The 12,934-nt window shown below is 32.0% G+C and overlaps 1 protein-coding gene across 2 annotated transcripts in view; it reads right to left on the bottom strand.

Moving 5' to 3' along the window:
* Positions 1-6,628: 6,628 nt before the first annotated feature.
* The window catches only part of LOC145323819 (uncharacterized), a 42,779-nt gene continuing 36,473 nt past the window's right edge, over positions 6,629-12,934 (bottom strand). For both annotated transcript variants that reach the window (XM_080166379.1, XM_080166378.1), the window contains exons 6-10: positions 10,788-10,830; positions 8,321-8,376; positions 7,596-7,662; positions 7,090-7,109; positions 6,629-6,834 (exon numbers count right to left, since the gene is read on the bottom strand). In XM_080166379.1, the coding sequence (XP_080022505.1) occupies positions 6,765-6,834; positions 7,090-7,109; positions 7,596-7,662; positions 8,321-8,376; positions 10,788-10,830 (256 nt within the window). In that variant the 3' untranslated portion in view covers positions 6,629-6,764. The remainder of the gene's footprint in view (positions 6,835-7,089; positions 7,110-7,595; positions 7,663-8,320; positions 8,377-10,787; positions 10,831-12,934) is intronic.

Genomic DNA, 12,934 nt, shown 5'->3' with positions numbered 1-12,934 from the left:
TAGAATGTTACCCAAGTGCATATTTATTTATTTATTTTGAATTTTAATTAGCAATGAAATTTTCAAATAAAATTTTTACTCATTAATAAAAATGCAAATAATACAAACTAAAATCTGTCTGAGGGAAACCCAACGATAGCTTTCTGACAGTTCAAATTACCAAAGTAAAAGATAAAAAATTTTGGGAGAGAAAAAACTTCATTTTAACAAAAGCCATTAATATATAGGTTTATAAAAAGTTATGTTTTTTACTTTAAACTAGCTACCTGAATTTGATTCTATACTTTATCTACACACACACACACAGCTTTTTCATTAGCATTTTATACGAACCACTGCGCTATCCCAAAACTGGTTTATTAGGCTAGAAATAGGCCTAGGCTTGAAATAGGCCTGAAATAATATTTTCCTACGTTTCCCATCCCTTATCCCTGGTATTTAATGTTTTTATACATTTATAAGTGCAATTTTGAAATCTAGTGTATTTTCTTGGGGAACTATGATGTGCGTCTTTCTCCGAAAGTCCATGGTAGAGGTTTTAGTGTAATATTACAACACAAAAGTGTCTACTAAGCTAGTCAACTGCTCTTTAGAGGGTAGATAGAGCCCTCTTAGCGTAGTAAAGGAAGCTTATAAGTATACAACGGTTGGTTATAACTTATAACTTATGGTTATAACAAAAGTTAAATATCTTTGGTTCTAGCTTCGAGAGGGCTATGTTGGGGGTACCCTGGCCCACCTGGGTACCAGCTAACCTGGGTATTGGTTTCCTGGCTTAAGTAAGAGTGTCTTTAGGCTGGGTTACAGTAGTCTAAGTACGTTTAAGTAGAGAAAGGGTGCCTATAAGCGGGTGACGGTAGGGTAGAGTAGTCTAACCTTCTCCCGCTTGGCAAGGGTTACTCTAGGCTTACTTACACTTAATTTGATAAACCAACCAATCAAAATTTATCAAAAGTCCTTAAAGTTGTGAAGCCAATAAATAAGAAAACTTTATCATAAAACTTTGGGTACTTGTGTAATAAACAGCCCATTGTCTCCTCTCTCTCTGTAGAATTCATTATTCAGTGGCGTGAACAGGGTTTTGCCAGGGAGGTGCGCTAATCATATACCTATCAATATATATGACATTCAATATACAATATATCTATCTATCTATCCATCTGAAATAACATTTAATTTCTGATAACAATTATGGAGTTGCTTCTCTATAAAAACAAATTTTATTCAACTGTTATAAACTGTTACAGGAATCATCATTTAAAGTTTGAGATCGATATAACAATTCTAACATGCCTTAACTTAATTTAAATTTAAAAAATTAATATTTTTCAAATTATAGGTCAACCTATTTTCTCTAACAATTATAGAGTTCCTAAGCTCTGTAAATTGTACTTAAATATCACAGAAATCATCATGCTAACAATCATTGACCTATTAAATCGAATGAAAAAGAAATTAGCTGAAAATAAATGTTTCTGTATTCTTACAATTGTGCCTCTATCTTAACTAATGGCCCAGAAAATCACGTTTTCCCCTGAATGTAGCTGACGGGCATATGAAAATACGGACAGACGGACAATTGGTATCACAGACTAGCTTCGCTACTAAAATTAACATTTTTCGGAAATGAAGAAACAAGGATGGCAACAATTGAAAAAGCAAGGCTAAACAAGCATTGAAGACATTTAATAAAAGTTTTTTAAAAGACGGATATTTGTAATTATAGAGTAGCTGAGCTACTAATATGAGAAAATCATGTTTCCCCTAAAGATAGCGAATATAAGGACGGAGTTTAAGAGATCTTAGCTGACATTCTAACTTTGTTATATTATATTGGAGTAGTTGAGTGATTTTTTAGCTTGAAATTTTGTATATTTAGCAATATATAAAAATAGCCTAAAAACTACCCTGGACTAAATCAAAGTTTCCCTGAAAATTGTATAATTAGTTTTTTTGCAGCGGTTTAAGAGATCTTAGCTGATATGCAGACTTTGTTATGTTATACTAGCGTCTTCACCCCTAGCCTCTAGGGGCTTTGCCCCAAGAGGTTTGATTCAACTAACTTTTCGTGTTTTAGATTTTAAAGAAAATATAAAAAAAATTGGGGGGGTATTTTTTTTGGGGGGGGGGGGTTAGGGGTGACCCAACCCCCAAGAAAATAGTTATAAACCTTCCCGGGACCTATGAGAAGCTACCCTGTAAAGGAGAACCCGATCCGTTCAGCGGTTAGCGAGATCCTTGTTACAAACAAACAGACAGACAAACTGACAGACAAACAAACAGACAAACAGACAGACATCGTTCTACTTTGTATTATAGATTGGAGTAGTTGGGTGATTTTTAGCTTGTATAAATCTCACAAATACTTAAAATGCAAAAGGAATTTAGACAATGTCTCTCATAAATACCTTAAAATGCATAAACAATTGCATTATTGAATTCTTAAAGTAGAATTTTGTTGGAATTCATAATAATTTGGCTTCTTTTGAAGCAAGTGGCTGGAAGCTGGCTGCATTATAAAAACACGAATTCTTAATGTAAAATCTACACCGTAAAAACAGATTACTTTAAGATTTCGTTTTTTAGCAGCCGACTGCTAAAAAATAGCTGATTTGAAGCCGGCTGCCTAATTCATATTGTTATAATTACTGCATAAGCTTTGATACGTAAAAAGATAAATATTATTTTAAAGGTCGTCCTCTCAGGTTTAAAATTTGCAAAAATAAAAGAATTTTTAATGATTTACTAACATAAAGTAATGAATATGGTAAAACTACATAGATGGTCCAACTGATCCCATAATCTTTCAAACTTAACAAGGTAATCATAGCAATAAACACATTTTTTTTATAGATTCTTTCTACAAATACGTGCGGTGAAATTTTTCGACAATATCATTTCTGAAAGCTAGGTATTTCCTAAAAATACATTAAACAACGAATAATTTTTTATTAATATAATTTACCCAAGAGAAGCTTTATCGTAAGGAATGCGACTGATTATGAAAATGAAATGAAAAAATAACCGCATTTTCTCAGCAAAATCTGTACTTTTTATATCCAATAATATGACTGGGTTGATTCTCTACCGTTTTCCAATTGGATAATTTAGATAGAATGCCTTTATATTTTGGACGTACATACAAAAACAAAACAAAGTTATGCAGTAGCTGCGCTTCTATACGAAATAGATGTTTATATAAGATTTGAAAGATTTTTATTTATAAGGAGAAGATTTAAGAATAGTTAAAACGATAAAAATATAACCTCCATTTGAATGTCTGAAATTCTAAAACTCGAAAATATAAGCAATAGATAGAAAATTTCAGTAAATGAAAAAATATATTGAGACATAAAGTTTTATTAGTATGTTAATAATAATAATTGTATAATTATTCTTCCAAATAGAAGTTATATTTTTGACAATTATATTACTGTAAATATATTAAGTAAATCACATGAAATATTAAATATACAGTAAATGATAACATAGAAATATAGTAAAAGGACCAAAAATAATAATATATATACATTTATACATAAACATAGAAATACATCCGCAGAGAAAGACTAAACTACATAACTTTTGTGTCACTTTTGAGGAAGACGATTCCCTTTTCTCTTTTGAAGAGATTTTCTTCACCCCTTCCCTTTTTCTTTTCCCTTTATATGACGTCACTGGAATCGTCTTCCTCAAAAGTGACACAAAAGTTATGTAGTTTAGTCTTTCTCCATCCGCACGAGATTTCACCCATTTGACAAAAGATTGTTTGGTGCTTGTCCTCGAAGTGCCTAGCGAAGCACAGAACCCTTTACCCATTATTTTTTTGTTAAATAAATTTAGAATATTTCTAATCCCTTACGAGAAGCCCTTAACGTGTAGATTTCATTCCTGCAGAGACCTAGCCCTGCGGGATTACCCTATACCCAATATAACCTAGCTTTAGGTAAAACATTAACACATGAAAAACTACCCTTTCCCCCTTATTTTCAATTTATTTCAAAATATCTTGTAACAGACATCTGGTGCTTAACTAGGCACTTTGAGGGAAACCACCGGTTAAGCTACTGCAAGGAGTCGGTCCTTAAAGCAGTAAATAGGCGGAATCCCGTGTGGTTAAAATTCTAATTATAGAACCATATAGTAATTTTAGAATAGGAAAGATGAATAACAAAAATGTTAAACAATAAGAGAAGCGTTAAAGATGTTTTTTACATACAATTTAAAAGCATTCCACGATTTCAATAGATTTAGATTTTATAATGTTTGTGGTGAACGGGATTTTTGGTTTTAAACTTACTTTTCAATAATTCAGACCTCTGCTATTTGCTAACTTATTTATTTTTAAAATAAAAATTGTCTTTGAAAAACACAGCTTGATTTTTAGGTCATATTTTGAACAAGGATGACAACATCCATAAGAAACGAAGCACAAAATAATCAGGGAATGTACAAACGGACTAAGTGAGTTATAGAGTTGTTAATCGGATGTCATAACAAAGTAAAAAAAAAGAGTGAGAATATACAAAATTTCAAAAAAATCACCAAACCTTTAAAATAAGGTTTTTGTCTTTTGAAGCAGCATGACCGAGAGACAGATGGACAAAACAATGTATAAACCCGGTGCGCATATGTCATAGGAATCTTAACTGAAAATTTCAGTTGTCTATCTTCAATAGGAGCCGAGAAAATAAAGACGAACTGACTGACAAACACACAAAGTGAACATAAAGTAGCTTCGTTACTGAAAAATACCCTGTTATATTTAATTTCATAACTCCGTACTGTAGCAAAGTCTTTTTTAACATATTTTTTCCTGTTCTTATTTTTTGTACATCAAAATAAACTAATAACATCTCATATCTTATTTTTTTTTGTAGAATAACTGCGTGTAAAAAAAAACAGCAGTTTGTTAAATTAGAAAAATACCTTACAAAAAATATTGCCTAAAATCTCTTATGCTTTCAATTTCAATTTGAATTCTTTTAAATTGATAAATTAAAAGTGGAAAAAGTAAACTTTTGAGTAGCTTTGCTGTAAATAAAAAATCAATACAATGATGATACATTATGAAATGAGTATAAGATGAAATAGAGAATAGCCAATGCCACAAATGTGATCACCTTTCAAACCTAAACCACCAGAAACCAACCCTTAAAACCAATTAAGGGTGGGTTATAAGCTCATAAACTCATAAAACATATATGACTAAACCATTTGAGGGGTATAGTCCCTTTCGTAACATCGCACCTTATATGGGGCGATTCTTCGTATTTTTCACAGTAGCTTTTCTCCTTTTTCTAGCCCCTGCGGGGGGCTCTAACCCTGTGGGGCAATCACCTACCTCAATATAACCTAACCTAAACTAAAATAACCTATAAAAAGCCATTTCAAAAATACGACGAATCGCCCCTTATGAGGCGATGTTACGAAAGGGACTATTCCCCCATTTGAGTTTAGATTAATAAAAAAATTCTACATCAGGATTTGATTTGCGACTTAGGCTTACAATTAGTCAATGAGAAGCTCCAATCAAAAACATTTAGAGTCAGAATATGTTTACATATTTGGATCAACACGGAAATACAAAGAAACCCGTTTTGTTCGAAGGGCCGACCAGTGGTTTTACCGAAAACAGAGGCCTGCAGAAGAAAGTGTATCCAACCCGCTGGCAAAAAAAATAAGGGGGGAAGGGGGTTGAATAAAATTTTGCGCGTTTCGCGCGCCAATTTACTAGTCAAAGGCAGCTTTTTTTACTTTTGAAAATATAGACTGTGTAGAGGGCAGACATTTAGTGGGGCGATTACTAAAATAACACCCAATCGATCTTGGTTCAAATGAGGTGTAAAAACGAAAGGGGGTTGTCAAATTTTCGTGTACGCTTCGCGCACCCCCTGGCAAATCCCTGTGCATGACATTGGCCGTAGGGATTGATATGATGGTTTAGTAAAGGCCGTTATATAAAAGTTCTTTTTAAGAGACTAGCGGATAAGCCCTATAGCAGCTAGGATATAATAGGATGACTTAAATACGACTTAACTGTCGGGATCGATCCTTGGCCGAAACGATTCTACCGTATTTCCGAATTGATAATATTCTTCATTAAATACAGACAAAATTAATGGATAGGAAAATAAGTCCAAATAAAACAAGTGTAGCTTTTCATGGGCCCTGAAAAGATTTATAACTATTTTGGAGGGGAGGAAACATTCACCCTCCAATGAGTAATAGCCCCTCCCCCCTCCAAAAAAAAAACTTTTTCTTTTTAAACTTAAAATTGAAAGTGTAGGGTCGACCCCATCCAACTTCAAGTGCCCCTAGAGGCATCTAGATGTGTAGCCGCTATTGCTAATATAGACTATATTACTAAATGTAAATGATATCAGAATGTAATTTTGTCTGCAGTTTATGAATCAAAGGGTTACAGTAATTTTTTTATCATATGATTCAAATTGATCATTTAAAGATATCTTTTAGGTTCAAAGACAAATATTCTAAAATAAGAGAACAGCCAAGAATAAAACTTTAGTTGAGACCAATAAAAACAAACAAAGAATGTCTTGTCAATAATGGCCACTTTTTAGAGTCGAAATAAGCCATTATACCACCTTCTTTAACTAATAAAAACATTTATACATAATCAAATCAAAATTTTTACATTTTAAATCTTTGTTTACCCTGTTCTATGCTATTTTATAAGAATAATCGTCTTTGATTTAAGAATAAAAAAACATGATTTAATGAAAAAATGAATTAATTTAAAATTACACATTTTTGCACATCATTGATGTGAATTCTTCCCGGCTTAGCTTGCCGTCACCGTTCACATCATTTCTAAAATAACATACAAAAATGTGTTGTCAAAAAAGATAATGTTTTTATGAACGTACGGACTTTCTGGTAACGCTTATACAGTTGCTTCGCTTCCTCAATCGTACCTTACTGTTATAGGAATCATCATGTAAAGTTTGAAATCAAAAAGACAATTATAATATAAACAAAAAAGCTAACCGTTACGGACTGACGTAAGGACCGATCCTAAATATAGAAGAGCTTTGACTTTTTAAAAAATATTTTTAAAAAACTTACCTAGCAAACACACAATCAATCTAGAATGAAAATATAAATTCATTTATATTTGGTATTTAATTATTTTTGGTGAGATTTCAAAGACGAAGCCCATAATACATAACTTTTGCACCACGTCGTCTTCCTGTGACGTCATATTCTCCATCTCTTTTTTAGGGATTTTCTTTTCCACTTCTCCTCTCTTATCCCTCATTTTATGACGTCACAGGAAGACGACGTGGTGCCAAAGTTATGTATTTTGGGCTTCGTCGATTTCAAATACTAAAATAGTTCAATATTGAAAACATCTTTTTATAAGCTTTCTATACTTAGGGTTTGTCCGTCCGCCCGTCCGTCATTACGTAACGGTTAGCTCTTATCGTTTATTTAGAAATATTAGAATTGGTTCATCGATTTCCAACTGTAGAAGTGTTTATATTCGATTTTCATACCGTCTATGATTGAAGCTTCGCTCTTATTGATGTTATTATCGTTGTTAAAGCAACCTTTGTGAATAAGAATTATACCTGTTTTTCCGTCAATTTCTTGACCATCGCTCTCATCTCTGCCTTTGTAATGTAACCATCCTTGTTTCTAAAGTATGCATTACATTGTATTATAGACAGCTCTCCGCGGATATTAAAATGAAAAAAAGTATTTATTACACTGAGGGGTTAAAGCCCAGTGCATACCAAACGGTTATTAATTAAATTGATTTATGATTTTTCATTTCAATATTCGTAGAAAAATGTCTGTCATAAGATGCTATAGATGATTTTTCGGTATGGCTGAGAACCAGTTCTAATCCACCAGATATTATTCGGTTTCGAAGCCATGCTGGAAATTCTTTTAAACAAGAGTAGAAAAATCACTAATTCTGAATAGTGTTTCTTAACTAAACTGTTTGAAACCCAAGGCATTCCCTACTTATCGTTTAATATTAAGTAAACGAATAGAGGCGGCATATGCTATATATAACTATATATAACCAGATTTTTTATTTGGTCTTTCAAATCAGTTGATAGATCCGGAAAAAATAAAAACCGTCGGGCCCATGTAAAAGAGCAAAACCCAGTTTGCCAGCAGATAAAAAAAAAGGATCAGATAGTTGTCTGGATTATGCATCTATTCATATTTATTTGCTAGATAGATAGAAAAATATACTTCCTTATGGAGTTGGTTGGATATTATATAAATAGATAGATATGTGGTCAAATTGAGACATATAAATACATAGATAGATTAATAATACCTGTCCATAACATCAAAAGCAATGTTGGCCTTTTCCTGTTTGTCATGCTTCCTATCCTAAAATTTTAAGATATTTACATTTCATTGCCTATTTGTAGGATGGTTTAATGCCATTTTTAGAAGCCAATACCTTAATTTTGGGCCTTAATAACTAAACAAAACATTCAAAGACAATATAAAAGATAATTAAATGTTGCTTAATAGTTAAGGAGATAGTCAATGACATACAAGCACACATCTAACTACTTAATTGTAAATTTGGGTATAGTTTGGGGCATTTCGTTGTATTTGATATTAGCTTTGCTAGCCCCTGAGGGGGGCTCTAACCTAACTTAACATAACCTAACCTTTAAAAAAAATATCAAAAGCTACCGTGGAAATACGACGAAACGCCCCTTAAGAGGCGTTGTCACGAAAGAGAATATTTTTTTTATTAATTATTTCTATATTTTTGTTACAGATATTTGATACTGTGAAAATATTGAATATTATTTACTGAACAATTATCAATGTTTACAATACTGCGTCAAAACACATTAAAAATATGGGATCATGAACATGTATTCTTGAAATAAGGATGGCAAAATCAATAAAAGATCTTAAAGAACAAAAGATTGAAAAATCATTTTATAAACCGTTTAATTATGATAAACAAAATTACCCCTTAAATAGATTAGAATAATTGGTGAAAAAGTTTGGACACAATATCAGACGAATTGCAGAACGAGTTTATAAACTTTAGACTGGGTATAAATTACAGTTCAATGGTCGTACTTCCTGATAAAGCGAAGTATAAAAAAAATTAAACGACAAACGGCCAGTAACTATGGCGATATAACCCGTGACGTTAGCTTGACACCAAAACGCATCCGCTCGTCGTCTAGGAGGTGATTAGTTCGAATCTCGGTTCAAAACCGCGTCATAACTATAGAAGTAAAAAATGTTTCCTAAAGTGAAGGGGAATTTTTTTGCTCAAAGTAGGCAGAACTCATTACTATATCTAGTTGGGACTTCTAGACAAATGGCATGCAATTAACGAGTTGGTTGTTTGATTGGAGTTATTTAATCTAATACCCTTTTGTTTTAACAGCAATGGGATAGTTAACTTTGATTATCCTCGGTTGTAAGACTGACGTTAAAGTGTCATGGACTAAAGCTTCGAACGTTGTCTGTCTATTAGAGTAAAACACTTGAGGGGGAAGGGGTTAAGTAACTGTATTACCCTATCCCACTAGCAATTACCTTCTCGACTCTCTATTGGGTGTTTGAACTCAACCAATAGTGTTGGGAATATTAACTCATTCAAGTAGCAGAAAACAATTAGCAAGAAGACGAAAAAGGTCATTGGAAAAGGGGTGGAGGTATATACAAGTATACTATAGATCTGTTTTCTGTCCTGCTTTGAAAGTGTATTTTTTTAAATGCTTGTCCCTGCCTTATATAAAAAATACAAAGAAAATATTATTGGATAATATTACAAGTGTTTATCAAAAATCACCAAAATATTACAACAATCCATAAAAGGCTTTATCCCCTTACTCGCCTAAGAAAGGGTAAAAAGTATCAACCCCAAATCTTATAAAGCATTCCTTTCCAACACCTTTCCGAGTATAGAATTCCTTAGGGGGGGATGGGTAAACTTAACCGAAAATTTTAATTTTTCAAAATGAAGAAACGACAAAATTGTAAGATATACTCAAAAGATAATGGGTTTGTTATTTTCCTTGTCGAACATAATTTAGATTTCAAGAGCTCGAGCAAAGCTACTCTATATCCTCAGAATGCTCAGGAATAGTCCCTTTCGTGGCAACGCCCCTAAAGGGGCGATTCGTCGTATTTTTAAAATGGCTTTTAGGTTAGGTTAGGTTAGGTTATATTGGGTAAGTTGATTGCCCCGCAGGGTTAGAGCCCTCCGCAGGGGCTAGAAATAGGTGAAAAGCTACTGTGAAAATATGAAGAATCGCCCCTTAAGGGGCGTTGCCATAAAAGAGACTATACCCGAATGTTCGAACTTGTCGATATGTACCTAAATGTTTGCTTAAGAAATTTTTTTCTACTAATCTCAAATCAAACAATAAAAATTGTGTCCGAAATGCGCGTTAATAATTGCTTCCAAAAAAAGCAATTAGAATTTATAAAATTTTATAAATAAGGTAAAAAGCAAATAAAAATTCTAGAAACTTACAAAACAATTAAAAGTTGAAGTGTTATTGTGTTGTAACTGAGTGACATACGGACATGTGTATGAACGAACGCATAGACATAGCACTAAAAAATTCGTTTATGTAATCATTTACAATTTGACAAACCAAAGTATAATTTTTTCTATAATTTGAAGAAATTTGGAAAGACCAACTAATAATCTTAAATTACAATTTTACTTCTCTATAAATGGTTCGAACCTCCTAAACATTTTAGGAAACTTTACATTATAAACGTTTTTATTATTGTTGATTTTTAAAGTATACCTCTTTTGCTTGGCCGTATAGAAATTCTTCCTTTGTGATATACCTGAAAATAAAGGAAAAGATAATAAATTATGACAACATTCAAAAGTAGCGAAGCATTAAAAATCATAAATTGCGTTACATATAAGGAAATAAAAACCGTGTTTATTAAAATCAAGAATTAAAAGATATTAGAAAAATAAATGAAGAAACCTTTCTCGCGTATTTTAGATTTTAAATATATGTATTTTGTAGCCTCTCTGACAGACCGACGGACATAGTAAATTATAAAGTGGATTCTCAGTAGTAAAGGAAATCTTCACAAAAAATTAAGTCGTCTATATGGAATAGCTGCTGTAAAAATCACAAATTACCTATAGCGTTACAGAGTGACTGATAGATGGACAGACAAAGTGATTCATAGAGTAGCTTTGCTACTATAAAGTGAATTATACTTTAGCTTTTCTACAAATAAGAGTAAAAGTAAAAAGTTTAAATTTTTTTATCATCTCGAGTGTTAATCAGTTAGAAATATTTTATAATATCCACAACAGTATAATTTTTTAAAAGCGAAGTTTTTCTATAATTAGGATCGATACGTCCGTCCGTACGTCACATTTAGCCCTTTTCGTTAATTTAAACAGGTTTTAATTGTCCTATCGATTCCCAACTTTGCCTGGTGATTTCTGTTGTAGCTTGGTACGATTTTGAAAGCGTAGCAACTCTATAATCGTTACCAGAACGTCCGTACGTCCATTTTAAACATGATGATTTCTTACTTTTTAACAACATTTTTTATATGATAAAATCATCCGATTGATATGATTTTTGGAATACTGATTCCTGGGACAACAAAGTACAATATTATAAGCGAAGCATCTCTATAATTAAGTCCTAAAAATGTCCTTAAACAATATCCTGTAGTTTTTCAACAGATTCACTCACAATTTATTTCGATTTTTATACATTTATATTCTGATTATTCAGTTCTGACACGTGTTGATGTTCGTTTGTCTTACCGTTTCAGAGCTTCGCTTTTATAGATGTTGTCATCCATGTTAACATTCAACTTATCTGGTATTTAGATTATATAAACTATCGATTTTGGAAATGTGGATTCAATTTTAAATATCAAAATAAATTTTATATATTGTTATCATTTTAATCCTCAAAAGAAAATTGCTCTTCTGCAGATTAAAATCATTGTATAAAAAAAGTTTAGACACTTCTAATTCGAACTAAACAATCAAAATTTAGTAACATTGTGTATGGTTTTAAGATATAAGTTAACGCGGTTTAATTTATCTCTAGTTCAACATAACTGAATTGAATATCAATATAAAAGTCACTATCCATTTGTAAATGAATAGATATATAATTACTTGGATGTTGCACCATATTTTCTCCAACTCTAATAAAATGATCCTTCCAGCTGGCTTATTTAATTAACGATATTCCCCAAGCCACCGATTTTACCCAACCCTCATCTCCAGACAAATAAATGAGAATTAAAGTATCAATCTAAAATAACGACGAAATTTCCCTTGTCAATACATTCACATATATTATAACCAATTTTAAATGTCATAGTATCAAATGTTATTTTAAAGTCAAACTGTTGATAAATGCATGAAAAAAAATTACTGGGGAAATACGTATTTTGGTATATTTCCTTTGTCATCTATAACTTTTACTTCATTCTAATCCTATTTGCAAAATACACCAAACGAAAATAAAAAATTGTAGAGTGTCAGAACTTAATAAGCAGAATATTCATTCTAAGTCTAAACAAAATTGTATATTAATGAGATGAATGATTAAACACAAGATACTGATTAATGACATACTGAAATTATTACTACTTGATTATGGATATGTTTTCCCTTTAATATGGTACCTTGCTGTCTTAGGTATCATTACTCCAAAAAATCAGCATATTTTGATGGTCGTACGGACTTTCTGGTAAGGATTTTCGAATTGCTACGCTTACTAAATCGTACTCAACTGTTAAAGGACTCAGCCTGCAAAGTTTGAAATCGATTTAACGTGTAATAAAAGCTAAAATATGTCTTATGGAAATAATGTATAAAATACTAATTTGTCCTCCATTTCTCTCACCCTGTATCCTTGTCTGTTAATGCACAATTCTATGAAAAATGCAGCTCTTA

This window comes from Acartia tonsa, chromosome 7 (genome assembly GCF_053477335.1).
Source record: "Acartia tonsa isolate MP-2025a chromosome 7, ASM5347733v1, whole genome shotgun sequence".
Taxonomy (NCBI): Eukaryota; Metazoa; Arthropoda; class Copepoda; order Calanoida; family Acartiidae; genus Acartia; species Acartia tonsa.
The sequence above is the reverse complement of the archived record's forward strand: the minus strand, read 5'-3'. Positions and strand labels throughout refer to the sequence as shown.